General features: G+C 51.1%; 2 protein-coding genes across 2 annotated transcripts in view; both read right to left on the reverse strand.

Annotated features, from left to right (window-relative positions):
- Window positions 1-3,711, reverse strand: part of PCDH12 (protocadherin 12) — a 36,213-nt gene extending 32,502 nt beyond the window's left edge. The window contains exons 1-2 of the mRNA XM_067566382.1: window positions 3,377-3,711; window positions 3,068-3,294 (exon numbers count right to left, since the gene is read on the reverse strand). Coding sequence (XP_067422483.1) covers window positions 3,068-3,294; window positions 3,377-3,711 — 562 coding nt within the window. The remainder of the gene's footprint in view (window positions 1-3,067; window positions 3,295-3,376) is intronic.
- Window positions 3,712-12,986: 9,275 nt separating this feature from the next.
- The window catches only part of LOC137165215 (plasma membrane calcium-transporting ATPase 1-like), a 53,482-nt gene continuing 45,896 nt past the window's right edge, over window positions 12,987-20,572 (reverse strand). The window contains exons 3-4 of the mRNA XM_067566383.1: window positions 15,097-16,427; window positions 12,987-14,853 (exon numbers count right to left, since the gene is read on the reverse strand). Of these exons, the coding sequence (XP_067422484.1) occupies window positions 12,987-14,853; window positions 15,097-16,427 (3,198 nt within the window). The remainder of the gene's footprint in view (window positions 14,854-15,096; window positions 16,428-20,572) is intronic.

Genomic DNA, 20,572 nt, shown 5'->3' on the forward strand with positions numbered 1-20,572 from the left:
AGGGGAGCCCCAGGCCACTTTGAAAGCCCCCTCAGGCCATTTTTGGCCCTCGGGTCACAGGTTGGGAACCACTGATCTAGGCCATATTTACAGGATGGGGGATTGTATCCTGGGAAGCAGTAACTCTTAAAAAGATTTGGTGGTCATGGTGGATATCATCAGCTGAAAATATGCTCCCAGTAGGACACTGTGGCCAAAAGAGCTAAAACAATCCTGGAATGCATAAACAAGAATCTCAAGTAGGAATAAAGACACATGATTGCTGTTGAAATATTGTGTTCAGTTTTAGTGCCCACGATTCCTGAAGGATGTAGATAAATTAGAGAAGGTTCAGAGAAGAGCCACAAGAATGTTTAAAGGATTTAGAAAACATGCCTTATAGTGATAGACTCAAAGAGCTCAATATAGATAGCTTAATAAAGAGAAGGTTAAGGAGTAACCTGATTACAGTCTATAAGTATCTATATGAGGAACTGTGACAGAGTCAGACCAGATGGCTACCTGAGAGTTCTACTATTTGAATTCCGGGGAAGTGGGCGGACACAAGCCCACCCACTGCTAAAGGTCCCTCCCCCGGCCTAAGGGGAGGAGCCACTGGACCTGGGACTCAGTTGATTATGGGGGACAACTAATGAGAAAACAGGAAAGGGCATGAGGGTCAAACAGAGGGAACTGGAAGGGGACACCAAGCATAGAATCCGGGACAGTGCCCACTGCTCCTGAAAGCTGCCTGGGGAGCCAATGGATGCTGCACAGAGGAACTCTTCCCGGATACATGAACGGATGGAGGAATGGAAATAGGCCCCACAGTCGCTGAGCACCCCCTCAACCAACCTCTTATCTCTGGTGTTATAAATGGCCACCTTGGCCAGCGCTAGGAGGAGGTTGACGAGGAGGTCCCATGATTTTGTGGGGCCTCGGATGGGGTGTGCGTAGAGGAACAGGTGCAGGGAAAAGTGCATCCAGAACCTCAGCAGGAGACTCTGGAGGAGCCGGAATAGGGGCTTCAGCCTGGCGCACTTGAGGAAGACGTGCCAGGGTCTCCCTCATGCCGCAGAATGGGCAGGTGTCAGGGTGAGGGGTGAACTGTGCCAAGTACACACCCATGCTCACAGCGCCGTGAAGAAGCTGCCAACTGATGTCCCCAGTGGGCTGGGGGGTCAGGGTGAAATAGAGCCTGGCCCACTGGTGGTCCTTGCCCTCCACAGGTGGTATCAGGTCCTGATATTTGGTGTCTGGATGGGACACGAGGGTGAGGAAATGAAGGGTGTGGAGCACGAGCGTGCACAGATGGTCCCTGGGCACAGTTCGGAAACGGACCGGCTGCAAGTCTAGCAGCCAGCTCAGTGCGTAGGGAGAGGGCAACTGGGGGGGCACGTGGGGCCAGGGCCCAATGAAAAGCTCCAGAGGGCTAGGACTGAGGGAGAGATGGGGAGCGCCCTCTCACAGAACCCGCTCGAGGTAAACCCAAGCAGCGGGAGGCAAGGCTGCCCTCACCTCCTGGAGTACACGCTGGGGGTTCAAAGGGTGGAGAGCCCCATGCGCCGAGCCAGTGGCTGCGGGTCCATCTAGTCCCCCTGGTCATCGTCCAGGAGGTCTCTGGTCCTGATGACGCCTGCCAGGACCATCTTCCGTTGCATGGAGGGGTCTCCGTCACCTGCACATGGAGTGGGGGGTTGTGTAGCAAGGGCTCTGCGAGGAGGTCCTCCCTCTTGGTGACCACAAAAGACCTGGAGGCCAAGACCAACCTGCAGAGCTGGAGGAGGTCCTGGTAGAAGACCGGCAGCTCGGAGAGGCATCGCAGAAGACCTTTCAGTTGGAGATAAAGGAGCTGCTGGTCATATCGTAGTCCTCGGAGGTGGCAGAGGAAGGTGTGTGCCAGCATGCTCCACGCCAGACTACCTGCACTGTAAAGGAGTTTCTGCAGGGCCTGGAGATGGAAGGTGTGGACCTGGCCTTGTGTGTGTGTGGGGTGGGGCGGGGGGAAGAGTGTCTCTTTTGGCTGTTTTTTTAGCCTTAGAAAGTCAAGCTGGGTGTGATCTGTGTTCCTGGGAGACACACACACACACCCAATCAGGCCCTTTTCCTACTTACAAAGAAATAAGGGAGACTCAGGATCCCTGCAGAGACCCAGTGCAGAATTCTCTTCTGGAGGTAGGCCAGGAACCTCAGGGGTGGGACCAGGGTGTCTAGCTGGTGCCAGAGCATGGACAGGACTAGCTGGTTGAGCACCAGTGCCCTCCTCCGAAGGGAAAGGCACTGGAGCAGTCCTGTCCCCCTCCGCAGCTGCTCAGACACCCTGACTTCTAAATCGTGCCAGTTCTCCTCCAGTGAGGCATGGGTGGCAGAAAGGTAAACACCCAGATAGAGCAGCGAACGCTCCACCGGATGGCTTGAAGCATGGGTGGGAGGGAGCTCATCTGCCACCCAGCCCCTACCATCAGGCCAGAACTTTTGACCCAGTTGACCCGGGCGGAGCCTCAGCTATGACTGAGGGTATGTCTATACTTACAACGGCAAAGTCACTGCCGCCAGATCAATCTTTCAGTGTAGACCCGCTCAATCGATCAGGTAGTCGAGTGAGTAAAACCACTCCCTCAAGTGGCACAGTGCAGTGAAGACACCGCGCAGAAGGGAAGCACAACAGTTGACGGGAGTTACGCAAGCTACTCTGCATAGCTTGTGTAACTCCCGTCGACTGCTACCGAATCTCCAGGTCAGTGTAGACAAGGGCTCAGCTATGACCAGCCTCAGCTATGGCTAACGGAGCACCAACCCCATCATCCTCCAGTGGAGTAGACGGAGGAAGGGCTTGATGGCCAGAGCGTACAGCTGGCCTGACAGCAGACAGCCTTGACACACTCCTCGCCCAAAGCTGACTGGTTCGGTCAGGGTCCAGTTGAGCCTGACCAGGCACTCTGCGGAGGTGTGCAGCACCTGGAGAAAGCCCACAAAACGGGGCCCAAAGCCAAATGCCTGCAGGGAGCCCAGGAGATAACAGTGGTCCATTCTATTGAACGCCTTCTCCTGGTCCAGGGCCAGGAGGGGAATGACAGATCATCCCTACACCCAAGCTCCAAGAGGTCCTGGACCAGATAGCGATTATCAAAGATGGTGCTGCTTGGGACAGTGTAGGTCTGGTCGGGATGGACCATGTCCTGCAGCACAGAGCCCAGCCTCAGCGAGATGGCCTTGGCTATGATTTTATAGTTCATGCTGAGGAGCGAGAGGGGACGCCAATTCTGAAGGTCACGGAGGCCCCCCTTCTTGGGTAGCAAGGTGAGCACAGCCCACCTGCAAGAGAGGGAGAGCACTCTGCTGCCCTCAGACTTGGCCCAGACAGTGGCTAGGTCCAGGCCGAGGGATGTCCCAGAACACACGATAGAACTCCACAGTCAACCCGTCCATGCCCGGAGATTTATTGGTGGGCATGAGGTGGAGGGCTTTCGAGAACTCAGCCAGAGTGAGAGGTAGCTCCAGCCAGTCCCAGTTGCCTGCGCTGACCATGGGAAGTTTGTTCCAGAGCACCCTGCAGGCGGCAGCTTTGATGGGATCCGGGGAAAAGAGGCTAGCATAGAAGGCCCTAATCCTTCCACGCATCTCCGCCAGATACGTGAGGGGTGCGCCGTCCTCTGCTAAAAGGCAGATGATGTGCTTTTTAGCCCCCCTCCGTTTCTCCAGGGTGTAGAGGAAGCGGGAGCTGCGATCCATCTCCCGAAGGCACCCCGAGCCCGATGGTCTTCGAGGGCCCGGAGCTCCTCCCACTTCTCCCGGCACGCTCCACAGAGGGACGGATCCTCGGGGATGGCAGCCAGATGCCTCTCCAGCTCTGAGACCACCCACTCCAGCTGCTCTATCTCTGCATCCCTCCACTGGCTGGCCTTACAAGTTTAGTTGCAGCAGAACAGCCGGGCACGCACCTTCCCCACGTCCCACCAGCACCGTATTGAGGGAAAGGTGCGCCTCTGCCCCCGCCAGGCCAGCCAGAACTCCTGGAAGGACGCCATGAAGCCCACGTCCTCCAGCAAGCTATTATTGAAATGCCAGTAAGCCAGCCCCGGCGTCTCCACAGTGACAGATGCCGTCATGGTCACCATAGGGTGATCTGAGAACAGGGCCGGCCAGACGCTGGAGGAATGGGCCCGCGAGCGATGGTAACGCAAGAAATAGATGCGGTCCAACCTGGAGTGGTGCGACTGATCTTCCCCCACCCGGACAAAGGTGAAAGTAATGACATCGTCCAGGTGGTGGTTGGGCCTGACGTCCACCAGGGAGTGATGATCGATGATCTCCCAGAAGACGTCTGCAGTGGCCTGGCTGTGCTCTGTTCATGTGCAGTCCCATTCCTCGAGGGTGGGGTTAAAGTCCCCACCCAGGACCAGGCACTCATGAGTATCGAAGGTGCTGAGGAAGGCGACTGCCTGCTGGAAAAAACAAACCTGCTCCAGGCCCGAATTTGGGGCATAGACATTGATCAAGTTCAATGCTAGCCCCTTCATACTGACCTGGAGGTGCAGCGGGTGACCCAGCATGACCTCAGCAACCCCCAGCACCTTGGGCTGTAGGTCAGGGGAGAACAGGGTGGCCACTCCCGCCGAATGGGTAGAGAGTTGGCTAAAAACATCCTGTCCCCCCACGCCACCCACCAGCTGGCTTCAGTGGCTGGATCTGTATGGGTCTCCTTCAGGAACACCACAGAGTACCCTCCCTCCCGAAGGAAGGAAAGCACCAGGCACCTGTGGAGACCCATCCTACAGCCCCAGGCATTTAGTGGGGCAAAGATGGTTGGGGCTGGGGAAGATCCTCATGGGCAGGAGCACCAGCAGCCCCCGTTGGGCCCAGCAGCAATCCATGACCGACCCTGAAGGTCATCAGAGAGTCACGGAAGCCATGGGCCCACTGGTAGGCCACAGTGTCCTGCCTCCTGGTCCCTTTGCCCTCCCTCAGTATAGCCCTCATGGTCCGAAGGAGGAGGTGGAAGTCCCCCCCAACACTGTAGAGCGAACTGCACCCTATCCCTGGCCCCTCGGGAGTCAGCCAGGAAAGCACACAGCTTGTCCCGTAGCACAAGGGGATGCGGGGTTGAAGAATCCCGGCTGTCCTTTGGCCAGGTCCCCATGGCAGCCCCGCGGCCAGCCAAGAAAGGCAGACAGGGGACTGATCCCCGATGCAGCACCGATGATGTGGGCGCCGCGCTGCCCAGCTCGGCCCCCGGTGCAAGGGATGGTGGTGGACGGAAAACAGCAGCCCCAGGTGGAAGGGGGAACACAAATGCCGCCTCCCAGGCATCGATGGATGGAAGGGGAAACAACAAAATCCCGGGGGGTGGCAGCAATAGGGGGACGGAAGGGGACGGGGGTGATAATAAGGACAGGAGCAGGGTCAGGGCGGTGGTGGAAACAAAGTCAGGGGCAGGACTGGGATTAGGGGCCCTGCCGAGCCACCGGGGTGCAGCTCCATTTGACCTGGCACAGGGGTCAGGAGCATAGGTCTAGGATGGGGGCCCTCGCCTATGCCAGGCCTGGGCGCCATGATGGACTGAGTGCCCGGGGCTGCAGCTGCGCACAGGGGAGACACGGGTTAGGATTGTCGAAAGGCGATGAGGGGGGTCTGTCTCACCTGGAATGGGAGCATGGGACCTGGCGCCAGCCATCGCCTCAAGAGGCTTGGCAGCTGTAGGTGGAGTGCCGTCAGCAGCCAGGCAGGTGAAAGGACATCGCTGCCCAGATCGAGGCCTGCTGTCAGGGGGTTGTCCTCCCTCTGGGTGACCGGGGTCGGACCCAGGGCCTCGATCTCCTCGAAGAGGGAGCCAAAGTTCCCCTCCGCCACCACGGGGGCCACCCTGTTGGAAGCTGATGTGACAATCGTCTTGGTGCCGACAGGGAGCACAGATGACAAAGCGGCGGGGGCAGCTCCCTTCGAGGCCTTCCCAGGGAGGGAATCTAAAAGGGCCTCCAGGAGAGGGGCTGTGCTGCTCCTCTTCACTGCTGCAACTTCCTCCTCAACCGGCATTTCCCACTGGACCTCATCAGGAGGGTGCAGCAGAGACCCCTTCAGTGGCAACCCCCCCCAAAGACTTTTGCGGGGCTTCCTCCCCGTCTGAGGTTGTGGGGAGGTTCTGGGCCTTCTTGCGCTTCCTGCGCTTCCCCTCGATGAGCACCCAACCCTCCAAAGTGTTGTCAGAGGGCTGGCCAGTGGGGGCAGGGCCAGGTGGCAAGGGCAATGGTGTTGGGTGTCAAGGGGGCAGGTGCGGGGCGGCAAGAGGATGGGAAACCTCCCCCTGGGATAAGCCCTCTTTCAAACTTGGGGCCAACTCAGATGCCCTCTTCTCCATGGGCCCTGCCCCAGAATAGGGCCCTTCCGCTCATCTGGGAGTGATGGGGGGACTTCCCCCGCATGCCAACCAGTGTTGGAGGTGGGCACAGAAGGAGGAGGAGGGGCAGCCACAGGGCCAGGCACTCAGGGTCGCCAGCGGTGGCAGGGACAGTGCCCACTGGAACCTCGGGAGGCTCAGGCGCTCCTCCGTGCTGGGCCAGGGGACAGTTCCTCCAGATGTGCCCCGTTGCCCGGCAGAGGAAGCACTGGACCTCCCCTGAGGAATAGTGGATCTGATACTGGGCCCCTTGATGGGGCACCAGGAAGGACCCCTTGAGAGCTCCCTGGGGAGGAAGGGCGGGATGGAGGTAAACACCACCCATATGCCCAGGTACTTTAGGGGCTCTAGGGGGACATAGACGCTCCTCACCACCAGGCCCTGCTCTACCACCTCCTGGGCGGCAGCCTCCAATGCTAGAAAGAAGACGACCTTGCTGTATATCTTGGAGGTCACTGCGATGGCCGAGGGCACCACCACCTGCGCCAACACCTGCACGTAGGTCTCCACGTGGGGCAAGGTGGCCACCAGGAGGCAACAGACACCATGCCTCCTAGTCAGGGTGGGGAAGGGGCCCTGGCTATTAGAGATATTATTTAAGGAAGCGGCGGGGGCAGATGAAGGGGCGGCGGCTGGAGGGCTGGCGGCTACCTGGGGTTATGCTCTGAGGCTTGAGACAGGAGCACCCCCAGGGCTAGTGGAGGGGACTGCAGGGGAAGGGGGGGCTGTGGCCGATGGTGGGGCCACAGTGTGAACAGAAGCCCCTGCTCCGGGAGACTGCCTTCCGGGCAGGGCTCTTGCCCTTCTTTTTCCCCTGGCCCTTTCTGCAGGCCAAGGAAGTCGTAGCAACAGAGGTGGAGGTTCCTCCCATGCCTGCCACTGCCGGTGCCCCAGTGGGGGTGGTGGGGGCATTAGATTAGGCAGCGGCGTTGATCATAGTGGTAGCCGCGGGAGTGGGTGGGGGAACAGGCAGAGGGCAGGAGACAGGATCAACCTGGGGAGGAGTTCCCCCCACAGTCTCCCCATCCATTTGAGAAAGGGGACAGGAGCAAGCACCAGAGGGGGTGGGCAAAGGCAAAAATGGTGGGAAAGGATTGACCGTTCCTCTCCACTGAAACACAGGTAGGGGAGGAGGGAACTTACAGGGAAAGGTCACAGGGACAAGCACCAGGGAAAAAGGGGGGCTGGGAGGGAGAGAGAGGGGCAGAATGGCTGACCTCTCATCCCTGCTAGGCTGCAGGCAGGGGAGGAGGGCGCTGATAAGGAAGGGTCACAAAGGCCTTGTTTGGAGTAGGGGGGTGCCAGCTCCTCCAGCTGCACTGGGTGGGACGGGGTTACAAAGGCATCAGGGGTGCAGTGAGCAGGGGCACAACAAAAAAAACAGGGGACTATGGGGGCTCATGGGTGCTTGGGGAGCATGCGCACACAGAGCTGGTAGGGTGGGGGCAGGGCAGGGACAAACAGCAAAGATGAGGGGTGGGGCAGGTGCACCACAAGCCGTGGATGAGGTAGGAAATAACAAGGGAATCACAGGGGCTAGGAAGGGTCAAGAAAACCAACAAAAGTTGAAGGGCTGGGGTGAGGCGGGACAGGAAAACCAAACAAACTCCTAGGGAAAAACAGTAGCGGAGGAGGAGGACAAAGTGGGCACACGGGATGGGCAGGGCAGGCTGCAAGGGTAAACTGCATCAGAGGCTGGAGGGCAAAGTGGAGAGGGGGGTCCTCCAGCCAAACATAGCTGGGGAAAGGAGGGCAAGTTCAAGGGAGCAGTGGGAGGGGAAAGGAAGCACATGCGCCCGGGTGGTAGGAAATAAAGTCCTTGCTGCTGCAACAGTCCCAGATGGTCAGGAGGCAAACGGCTGAGTTGAGGGGTGAGAAGGCGATGCAGCTAGTGGAGGGGGCAACAGCGATGGTGGGGAATAGATGGATTGGGGGGAGGGCTCCACGTCCCTCCTCTTCTACCCACAGCAACAACAGGAACTGTCCCCAGCACCACAAGAGCAGAGATGGTAAAGTCACTCAGTCCAGCAATGAACAAACCCCCTCCACAGACTTCTTCACCTGTCTGATATTCTCCCCCAGCAGCAGTGATGGTCTTCCACCTCAAGGCAGGAACAACGGCAGCAGGCTCCAGTTGTATAAAATCCCAGAGTGCTACCCTGGTATGCTGAAGAGATTCTGGGGTGAGTGGAAACTACTGAGCCATTCAGCTGTGTTGTGCTTGGGGATCTGGACACAGCCTGGGACCCCATGACACACATGGACCCAGCAGACAGGCTGGGAGCTGTGATAGCTGGAGGCTGAGGCACTGAGGGCTGGGGAGTTTCCCGGCTAATTGCACCCACCTGCTTGTCGCTCTGACATCCTGACCCCAGGGGTGTCACTGAGCCAGGTGCTGTAAGGCCTGGACTGGCCCATTGTGCCGGGTGCTGCACAGGCTGGTAATGGAGGATGTGTCTCTGCATCTCCCCTGGGACATGGGGGGCTGCGTCGTGTGGTCACCACTCAGCGTTGCCACAGCCCCGTTAACCAAGGCTGGCTGAGCTGGCTGAGCTGGGGGAGGGGCCGGCCTGGCTGCTGTAACCTGACATGGGCCGTGTTTTACTGGAGAACAAACTGCCTCACATGGACCCTTCGTCTGCTCCGAGTGCAGCCCAGTGCGAGCTTGGGTCCATGGGGGCACGTGGCTCCTGCCTTTGGGAGGTTGGGTGGGGGGGCACCAGTGCTTGGACCATGTCCCCACCCTCTGCTCCACCCCTTCCCCGAAACCCCACCCACACTGCACCCCTGATCTGCTCCAGCTCCTTCCCCAAGAGACACGAGCGGAAGTCGGGGGGGCTCCGAAGAGAGGTCTTGAGACCCTCTCACCAAAGGCACCCAGAGCTCGGCTTGTGCCTGGCCCTTGCGGGGGCTGGAACTGAGTGGCCCGAGGGCAGGGGGGTGGCACAAACTGGTATAAGCAAGGTCTGAGTGTCTGAGTAAAGGGGGCACATTATTTGCATGGGCTTTGTATCTGCATGAGTACAATTAAGTACTTAGCATAATCTACCTAGGTGCGGAGCATAATGGGAAATGGTTAGCAGGGCTGGGTTTGGGTTACAAACCACTTTTGTGTTAACTGCTGGGGTAATGAAATGTTGTCCTTCAATTGTATGAACAGATGTCAGCAAAACTGTGTTTCGTCTGTTATGATAGAACACTTCACCCTAAACTAGACAGAGCTCCCCAAGGGTGGCAGGCCGATGTTCCAGCCTGGAAAAGGTGGAGGTATCTCCTATTGGGATTGCAGGCCCCCTGTGGCAGAGAGTGACTCTCGCCTCTCATTGTTAAAAGGTAGACTTAATGACTCACCTTGGAGTCTTTTGTCTCTTGAAAGCAAGGCCATTTCCTGTATGACAGCAGAAGGTTTACCTAGGAGCTGAAATCACTAGGAGCTGACCTTGGCCTGACCACTAACAGAGCTGAGTGGGCAACAGGCAACTCTGGTGGGAGGCTAGCACAGTCAGTGCCAGCCCAGGGCGGTCGGCGGAGGGGCCAGCACAGTTGGTGCCAGCCTGGCCAGTGGTTGGCGGGAGCCAGGTGCGGTTGGTGCCAGCAGTTGGTGGGAGATCGGCATGGTTGTTGCCAGCGGTGGGGGACTCAGTGAGGCCCACAGGCGATAGGAGACAGCAGCAGAGGGGGCCTGAACAAGCCTGTGTTGGACTGGTGCGGCCTACGGGGCGGAGTCACACCTGAGAGGTGGATATTGCAACCACGACGGTCAATACAGGGGCAAGAAGGAAGGGAGAGGCGAAGGACACGCCCTGTACTCTGGGATGGGTTTGGGCTCATTGAGTTCATGAACTCTGTTTGCACTGTTTCCCAAACCAGTGTGGTGTTATCTCTGTTTTGCTATTAAAAGGTTTCTTTCTACACTCAGACTCTGTGCTTGCGAGAGGGGAAGTATTGCCCTTTGGAGGGCGACCAAGGGATAGTGTGTAATTTCCCAGGTGACTGGGTGGGGGCTCGAGCCAGTTTGGTGTTGCATCATTTACAGGGACCCCTAGATATAGAACCCGGCCCTTGCTGCTGCCGACTTGGTCTGGCAGAAGGGTTACACTGGGAATAGTTCAGACACCATCCTTCCCTGCTGTCCCAGGAAAGCCCCTGCAGTCAGCCCCTCTGGCACCGTTTGCAAGTCCTCACCTGTGCTGATTCTCAGCTGCACCTCCAGCGCTCTCCTGCTGCAGCTGCCTGGGGAGCAGCTGCGCCCTGCGGCAGGGTCCCTCAGAGCACTGGGGCCACCAGGCGGGGAGCGGGCACTTCCCTGATCCCTGAGCCCACCCTGGGCTTGTCTGGCTGGGTCGGGCAGAGGGTTTTGTAGAGACCCAGCTGGTTCCGTGCTGGGCCCTGGGTCACCCCCAGTTCAGCATCCAGCCAGCAGGGGGCTCCGTACCCCCAGGCGCAGGGCAGGGGCAGCAGGAGGTCCCGGGGGGGGGGGGGGGGGAAGGGAAGGGGAGGCAGATCTATATCGGTATAACTACATCACTCAGGGCTATGAAAAATCCACTGCCCTGTAGGCATTTCACTGCCAATTTCCCCCAGATTTGGCCTCTATCTTGATCATGTAACTGTGAGAAGAGAGCTTTTTACAAAATTATTTTATTAATAATAAGGAATATTCATAAACAACCATGGAGAACAAAATGAAAACATGCCTACTGCTCCTATCAAACACTCCTCCTGGTACACACAACCCTCCTGTTGGCGGGAGGTTTCTAAACACTTAGAATTAAATTAACACAGTCCCATTCACAGATTGTCAAGGGCTTGATCCTAGGCGACTGAAATCAGTGGCAAATATTCCACTGACTTAAATGAGAGCAGGATGAGGCCGCAGGACAGCAATGAGCTAATAGGTTAAGACAGAAATGACTAATGTACTGATCAATTTTGATTTAACACATTTTATATAAGATTTAAAAAAAACATTTTCAGGCAAGTTCCATTGTTTATCAATATTCAGCATTTAACAATATCCTACTGAATTCTGAACAAAACCAGTTACTCCATACAGTTCTCAAGATTTAACAACGTTAAACAATGTACTCAAATCCATTCATGCTGTGCAGTGAAGGCATTTCAAAGGTCCAGCCAGTGTTAGCAGTATGCTACATGCTGAATGCCTCAGGGAACGAGAGAGAGGGGCATTTGGCACCTTGCATTTCATGTCCTGGGAAGTCTGGAGTTGCTGTTTCCTGCCTTACATGGTGCCCCAGAGCGCCTTCTACCAGTGATGTCCCACTCAACAGGGAATGCTGCTGGCCTCCAAAAGACCAGCTTCCCGTGGGCCTTGAGCTAGACCTGGCCCAAGCTCGCAAAAGGGTTAAAAATGTGCCCTGGGATCCCAGGCTGCATGGAGCCCAGAGTCACTGGAATTGCTCAGCCTGAGCCTTATTGTTTCACAATACGGTACTGTAATGTGCCCTAAAGTGTTTTGATTTTTAATATTCTATGGAATACAGACTGTGATCAAACACGTTAGAAAAACAACACAGTATTATAAAAACACCACTTCCCAGTTGCATCCTTCCACAGGACAGAAGTCAGGCTGCAACATCACTTACAAGGACCATTCTGGGCATTGGCTAGAGCTGTCAGTCTAAGGAAGGGCTTCTTTCCCAAAGAAAATATAAGATTGAATTTACAAATATGGCCAATGTTCCCTTTACCTGGGTTACTGGGGGAAGTCAGCTCAGATTTCTGAAGCTGCTGGATCTTTTAAAAAGCTGTGACTGACCTCCTTTCAGTACTACAAACACTAATTAGAACAGAGGATCTAATTTATTCAGTAGGCCAGGGTACAGGAGCCAGGCAAGCATCTCCCATTCCATTTCAATAGGTTTTGTGTAGCAAACTCCTTTAGGCTCTTGTACCGTGTCCAACCCCATACACCACTGCTCTGAGTTTACAACGGCCTAGCAGTGCCCATACTGAAGCATTAGCACTAGCAATTTATTTCCAGAACTACTTATGTAAATTGGAAACAGAATTGACTTTTGTTTCAATAGAAACCCCTTGCTTCTGACAGTCCAGCACTATTTAAATTACTTTCTTCTTTGACTTGAACAGAAAGAAGTTTGCCCTCCATAAACAGGGGCAATTTTAAAAGAACCTATGAACTTTGTAAAAATATCTTTGTCTTTTATAAAATAAACTAGTCACATTTTAACAGATGATATCAGAAATTAAAGTTAATAGATCTGAGGCTTCCTTACCCCTTTCCCTCAAAAAAGCCAAATTAAAGGCTCAAGATAAACATAAGCACTGTTAATATGCTCTTCAGACCCATTTGTGAGTAAAGCTAGGATCAGCCTTTTTTATGCTGTTACTATTTATCTATGTGAATTTATTCCCCATTCTCAAAAAAGAAACTCTCAAATTTGTCAAAAAACTCTTCAATTAACAACTCTCCATTTACACCAGAGTGCCTTCCTTTGCAGTTCAGGACAAAAAGGTTGTCTTGTTATCATTCTGTGTGAAAAAGCTCCATTTATTTTTTAATGCAGAAAATGTGTTAACATTTAGCCCATTATTATTTCTGAGTGATGTTTCAATAATGGGAAGGTCGGGCTTAAAATTCAGTCCTAGATTCTCTTAAGCTGCGAAGTGAGATTTGTGTTTGTGGTTTTTCTAACTCTTCGTAAAAGGAAGAATGAAACTCATTCACCACTCGGCTCTGAGCTTGAATTCTGTTCATACCTCTAAACCACAAGATCTGACCATGCTGTAATTCTCTTTCAGCATGGTCTATCTCTTCTACACCTTCCGCAAGTTCTTCCTCAAGGATTTCTTCCTTTGGCAGCCCATGACCAAGTTCTGTCAGGAACTTCAAAGAGCTGTTTGGAATTGTTGTTATCAGCTGGCCCCACAGTAATGTTCCTATCCCTAAGAAAAGTGACCATAGCCACTGTTCTACTGTAAGCTCAGTACAGCTAAAGGGCTTCCCACCAACCTCTACTATAAGTATCTGTACAATTAACGTACCAGAAGTGATAGCACAAAAGATGGCATTACTGAATATTCCCTCAAAAACATTCCTTTCACCATGAACCTTCCGGGCATTGATTTCATTACAAAGCTGCATCAACACAAAAGTATTGAATACAATCGTATAATGTTTGGAGGGAGGGGAATGCAAAGGCGCATTTCTTCCACTGTCAATATCAAAAAGCTTTTCACCAGTAAAAACAAGTGTAAAAATGACCACGAGTTGATAGAATGCATGACCCAAAATATTTTTCATCATTGTGCGGGAGATTAGAGGTTTGTTTCTTCCATAAGGCTTCCGTAGCAAGAGAGACTCAGTTGGTTTTTCTGTAGCTAAAGCAAGAGAGGCAAATGTATCCATGATGAGGTTAACCCACAGCATCTGCACAGCTTTCAGCGGTGAATCTTGTGTAATACATGCTCCTGTGAATGCAACAATTATTGCCACTACATTGACAGTAAGCTGGAACTGCAGGAATTTGGAGATACTGTCATATACATTTCTGCCCCACATAACTGCTTTAACAATGCTTGTGAAGTTGTCATCTGTGAGAATAATATCAGATGCTTCTTTAGCTACATCTGTTCCTGCAATGCCCATAGCAAAACCAACATCTGCTTTCTTTAGTGCTGGTGCATCATTAGTACCATCACCGGTTACTGCTACAACTTGTCTCTGTTCTGAGATAGTGCTGTCAATTATACCTTTTACCAATGTGTATTTGTCAGTGGGGGAGGATCTTGCAAGTACCCGAAGTGTTGGCCAGATCTTGTCTAGAAGCTCTTGCTTAATCTCTCCTTTTTCATTATGTATTAGTCTGTTGAACTCTTTCCCTTCTAAGCAAAGGAAGTTCTCCCCAGGATGCAGAATACCACATTTCAAAGCAATTGTGCGTGCAGTGTTAATGTTATCACCTGTAACCATACGCACTGTGATGCCAGCATTCTGGCATTTTCTTATTGCATCAGGAACCTCAGGCCTCAAAGGATCTTCAATGCCTACAATTGCGATACATGTAAGTTCCATGATAATATCATCTTCATTGTCCCACTTTGGTTCAGGCTGCCCAGCTGGGAAATCTTTGAATGCTAGACATATGGTTCTGAGTCCATCAGAAGCCATAGGTTCAACCACATTTTTTATAATATCATCGTTGTCCTTTGATTTGAAAGGTTGAGGTTTACCAGCAGCATTCAAGATTTTGTTGCATTTTTTAAGTACTATCTCAGAAGCACCCTTGGTGAACATCTGGTAACTACCATCAACGTTTTTCAATACAGTACTCATGGACTTTCTATCAGAATTGAAGGTGTATATTTTATACAGATTTTCTTCTGGTATTTTATTTCTTACAGCCTGATAATCCTGTTTTAAATCCAGAAGAAATCCGAGCAAGGCACATTCAGTTTTATTGCCAACCTGACGTGGCAAGCCACTTTCTTTTTCAGGAAGCAATATTTTGGAAGTGTAAGTACAATTCACAGAAATACCTGTTAAAAGATAGCTCAGAGTAGTCTGAGGAATTGATTCAGGTGCAGGCATAACTTTATGATGCATTTCACTAATGAAAGCCTGGACTACTGCCATTCTGTTCATGGTTACGGTTCCTGTTTTATCCAAGCAAATGGCTGTGGCATTGCCCATTGTTTCACAAGCATCCAAATGCCGCACTAGGTTATTATCTTTCAGCATTTCCTTTACAGAGTAGGCAAGTGAGATAGTGACAGCAAGTGGGAGACCCTCTGGCATGGCCACCACCAAGACCGTAACTCCAATAATGAAGAACTTCACAAAATATTTTACATAAACTGGGGTGCACTGAGCAGTCCAAGAATGCTTCTGAATCAAAAATGTTTTAATTAAAAAATAAACCATAAGGACAACCACTGTGATTATAGACATTGCCAACCCTGCTTTGCCAATCTGAACTGCTAATCTGGTAAGTTTTCCTTGTAGGACTGATTTTTCTTTTTTTGGCAAATTTGATTGTCTGTTGACTTTCTCTTCTCCATCAGTGCCTTCTTCACTAGTGCCCGGGTGTATTTCCATGGCTGCATAATCCTGAGCTTTTGCTTTGTTGCTGTTCTCAGGAGTGCCATCTTGTTTTTTCTTTTTCACTTTCTCCTTCTCTAGTTCTCCTCCCACCCCAAGCAAAGTGAGTATAATTCCCATCTGTGAGTTTACACCCACTGCAGTAATTACCATTCTTCCAGAGCCTTCCATCACATGGGTACCAGAAAGCAGCATGGGATCTCCACTCAAAGTCTTCTTAACATGATCAGATTCTCCTGTGAGTGAACTCTCATCCATTCTGAGGTCATTCCCTTGGAGAAGCACACCATCAGCTGGTAGAAGGTCACCATATTTCATATGCACAATATCCCCAACTACTATGTCATTTATGGGTATTTGGAAGACTTGACCATCTCTGATGACAGCAAACTTCTTTTCTTTTTCAATGCGATGCTGCAGCCCCCTAAATTGTTTCTCCTTGCTCCAGTCATTGAAAGCTGTAGCTAATACTACACAAACTACTGACAAAAGAATCGCAGTTCCTTCAATCCACGCCATCTCACTTTCCCCCTCATCAGCAGCAACATGGTCATCTACACACACTGTAGTTTGTCCTTGTGGAGGTTTATAAAAGGAAAGTCCTAATGATACAATGGCTGCAATTTCCAATATAATTAATGTTACATCCTGTAAAGCTTCCCATATCAGCTGAAGGAATGATTTAGGTTTTTTAGGGGGTATAAAGTTCTTCCCAAATACTGCTTGTCTTCTGGCTACATCTAACTGGTCCCCCCTTATCCCTTCTTGGGGAGATGTTTTGAGCCTTGTACAGATTCCAAAAACATCTCCATAACTTTCTTTTATTTTCTTCAGCGCATCCACAGATCGTAGCTCCATCAGGGCACACAGCTCCACCAGGGTCATCTCGAAACCTTCTGCTTCCTGGTGACCATTCCTGGCCAGCACTGTCATATCCTGTGCAGATGAGTTTCTAGCCATCTTCTTGCCTTCCTGTGACAACACACAGACCTTTAAAGGGGAGAAGATTGAGTCCACAAGGGACTCACTTTACACAGTTCCTTCTATCTGAATATTTATAAGAGAAACATATTCCTTTATTTGGAGCTACAGAGAGTCACTGAAGTTGAGAGCAGACACAGACCTTGCTGCTTCTGCTGTAGTTTGTCTCCTGTGCGGGGGGATATCCCCATTTCTGAGCAGTGAAGACAGGGAGTAAAGAGCCATCCACAGCCTGAGGGTCCATCCTACAGGGTCAGGGCCCCTCTCTATCTATTTACACTGCCGCTGGAAGTGAGCTTCCCAGCCTGGGCAGAAAGACTTGCACTAGCAGGGCTAAAAATAGCAGTGTGGATGCTGGAGCTCAGGCTCTCAAGCCTAGGGGGATGGGTGCGCTCGATAGCCCGTGCTCCAGCCCAAGGTGCAACGTCCACATGGCTATTTTGAATGAGCTAGCTCAAGTCCTGCTAGCACAAGTCTGTCTGCCTGGGCTGGGAGACTTGCTCCCAACTACAATGTAGACAGATGTCCTCTGTGGCTCACTCATTCGCTCCACAGTGCAGTCAGGATCAGCCTGCACCAGCATAATTCACACTCCTTGCTGTCCAGTGTCCTCCTGGATGGCGGTGGGAAGGGGTTTGTGGAATGAGGCACCAGCAGGGAGGTCTGGGGGCTGAGGAGGCATCAGAGAGGGTGGGTGTCGAAGACACCATCCGGGGACGGGAGCTGAGGAGACATCATGTGGGACTCAGAGATTTGACTGCACTGCTCACACCAACTGCCTCCAATGCCTCTCAGCTTCCCACTCCTCAGGGCACCACTAGGCAGGCCAACACCTTGCCCCACGCTGATTCTACAGTTGCGGGGTAACAACAGGACATATGCCTGATCCCAACTTCCATATTGTCTGGGGAGGAGTCCCTTCATTTCACTCTAGAGAGGAACTTTAAGGCAGATTGTGTATGTGCATATGTGTGTGTGTGAGAGTTAGCATGTGCACATGTGTGGAGGGGGCATTCCAGCCTGGGGAGGGGACCGGTAAAAATTCCATACAAAAAGTGGCATTAAGAGCCTATTAAGTTTAGGGAAGGAAGTATTCCCAGACCAGGAGGAACCAACATGAAGATTGTGCACTCTGAGTCCTTATCATATACTCAGGGCATTGCAAACACTGCTCACTAAGGGTTCCATGGAGGATGGAGCTAGGCTGTTCTCAGTGGTGACAGATGACAGAATAAGGAGAAATGGTCTCAAGTTGCAGTGGGGGAGGTCTAGATTGGATGTTAGGAAAAACATGTTCCCTAGGAGAGTGGTGAAGCACTGGAATGGGTTACCTAGGGAGGTGGTGGAATCTCCGTCCTTACAGGTTTTTAAGGCCCAGCTTGACAAAGCCCTGGCTGGGATGATTTATTTGGGGTTGGTCCTGCTTTGATGACCGCCTGTAGTCCATTCCAACCCTAATCATCTATGATTCTATGACTCCGAAGATGCCCAGAGCACCCCAAAAGGAGGCCCTGCCTCTCCTCTGCACTGGCCCATGGAGTAGGCCTGGTGCACCATGCTGTTCAAGGAAGGACTATGTGTCTCTGAAGAACAATCTGTCTACAAACTCCCCTTGGGCAGGGTGGTTCTACATCCATCCCTGCTCATGCAAGATCAGGCCATGAGCACTGATGGCACCAGGGAGAGACATTTAGTTCTTATCCAAACAGAAGGGCACAGGAAGGCTGCCATGGAACCATTGTCTACCAGAATCAAGACATCATTTATTTTCTGTGTGAAAATTAAATTAAATCTAACCAACCTCACACTGAAGAAAAGGGAGAATCAAATTTGTCCTTCTCCACAGGAATATTTCTGGCTGTTTGCTGCTCTCTCCCCAACGAGTGGTGACTGCGGGAGCTGCTGAGAGTCAAGGTAAGTGTCACTTCTAATTACCTGTAAACTATTAAGATGAAGAAAAGAGTGTAACTTATCAAGCTAGTCTCTGAATGCATGGCCTTTTCAGAGCGCCACTGCATGACTCGCATGGCCACAAAGGGCCAGAACCATTCAAAATAGTAAGAACAATTAGCATCAGGTAATTAACTAATTGAATTAATTAAATGAATTAATTAAAAATAATAATAGATTATCAAGGAATTCCAGGACCAGACTTAACAGCAATGATGGAAGCAGCAGCAAATTCGTCTGTCTCCCTGGATCCAAGGCCCCCAGCAATACCAAAATAAATCATCTGAGATCCCAGAAAATGACTGCGCTGGAGAAATACATCTGTCACTGGAGGAGTGAATCTGCTAGGAGATTAGTCTGGGTTCAGAATCAATGATGGATCAATTCCCCTGAACATGCCGTCTAGTAAGACCCTACACAGACTTGTGGCCTTTACCAACTGAATAGCTAGTTCCACAGGAGTGATCAAACTGCCCTGCAATTCAAGGGCATCCATTCTTTCAATTACTCCTAGGATCTGAGAGGACAGACACATCAGGGCACAACTGGAGCTATATCTTGGATCTGTCCTGAGAATTATACTGCCTCTTTTTCTCTCTCCTGTGTATTGAAAGAAATCCCAGCTGATGGATCCAAGACTTTCTTATCCAAGATGGATCTATTTTCAAAATGTTTATTGCAAGACTAACCTGATCTATCTTGGACTCAGAGCTTCTATTTCAGCCCATAAGATATCCGAATTACTTGGGTTCTGAGGATCCCACGTAAGAGAATGTCTTGTAGAACCCTAAGCCAACAAAATAACAGAAGGACTCAAATCTGTGGCTTATTTCCCTTTTTCTTGGGATGAAAATGCTGCATCAAGCAACTTTGGACAAGTTATTCCTCACCAAGGCATTGGAGTTATTTACCATGACTACCAGTGAGCAACATTTTTGAGGGGAAAGAAGACCATTTCTCAACCCCATTTGCTTGTGTAAGTCGACATATGGTCCTAATCAAACAGCTGACCAGTGAAAAAGTTTAATAGTAACCAGTAACTAGAGACCCTCCTGACCAAAATAGCCAATGCCTCATTCAGGTAATGCAAGTGCCTTCAAACACACAATAGTTCAGTTGCCACTGAAGAAACTCTCTCTGAATATACTGGTCCTAGTCAACTACAGCTCAGTGTCAAACCTCTAATTCCTGAGCAAGCTCATGAAGAAGCTAGCAAAGTCTAACTGTGGGCTGTAAAGCACAAAGGATTCTTTCTTTAGGCAGCACAGACAATACTGAAGAGGTTTATTCATGATACTGCGAAGTCTGATAAATCATCTTCATGGTGTTACAGTGGTCAATTATGTACGCTTTCTTATTGATTACATAGTACGTTTTAAATTCTTTATCTATTTAGTTACAAATACAGACATTGTCCCATCCAGAGAGAACAACAGTGATAATGGTTGTTACATACATGCAGAGACACTTTAATCACTCTACTTGCATCAAAGATGCTAGGGTACACTCGGGGTGGGGGTAGGGTGGAGGGAGAAGGGGGGTCCCTACAGATAGGTGGCAGATGAGACAGAAATTCTAAAAGCAAATGTGCTGTTCTCATTGGAATTAGAATCACCAAGAGGACATCTGGCTTCCTGAGCCATCGGATGTTTACACTAGCCATTGTCCTTGAGGCTCAGGTATGCTCGTTAGTCATTTAAATGAGTTTTGACCTACAACTTGTTAGCTGAAAACAACTTCAAGCCTTACAGTTCCCTCCTGTTTGACAAATTGAACCTATAAGTGAGATATGATCAATTATTTAGATACTTTGATATTCATGATCTATTTTAGGATTATACGGGGGAAGTGTTATGGAGCGGGGAGGAAAACAGGGGGTGGAGGCAAGAGTAGAGAGCATAGTAAAGTTGTTAAGTATGTGTTTAAAATAGCAGCATATACACACAGATGAAAACAGGACAAGAAGAGAAGAAGCAGCTGCAGCTATTTGCCGGATAGTTCACCAGGTGATGAGGCTGTACGACGGGCCAGAAGTTGAATCTTCCAAGCGGGTTACAATCTGGGTGGAGAGTTGGACCTTCACACGGCCTTTAGCAGTGTTCTTATGAATGGTGGCAGACACAGAGGCAGCAGCAAGGACCACTGTAGCCAGCATCTCCTTTGTTATTTGGACAGGGGAATTGTCC

Source organism: Emydura macquarii, unplaced genomic scaffold (assembly GCF_026122565.2).
Source record: "Emydura macquarii macquarii isolate MOO-44397 ecotype Brisbane River unplaced genomic scaffold, CSIRO-AGI_Emac_v2 contig_2768, whole genome shotgun sequence".
In the NCBI taxonomy this organism is placed as follows: Eukaryota; Metazoa; Chordata; order Testudines; family Chelidae; genus Emydura; species Emydura macquarii.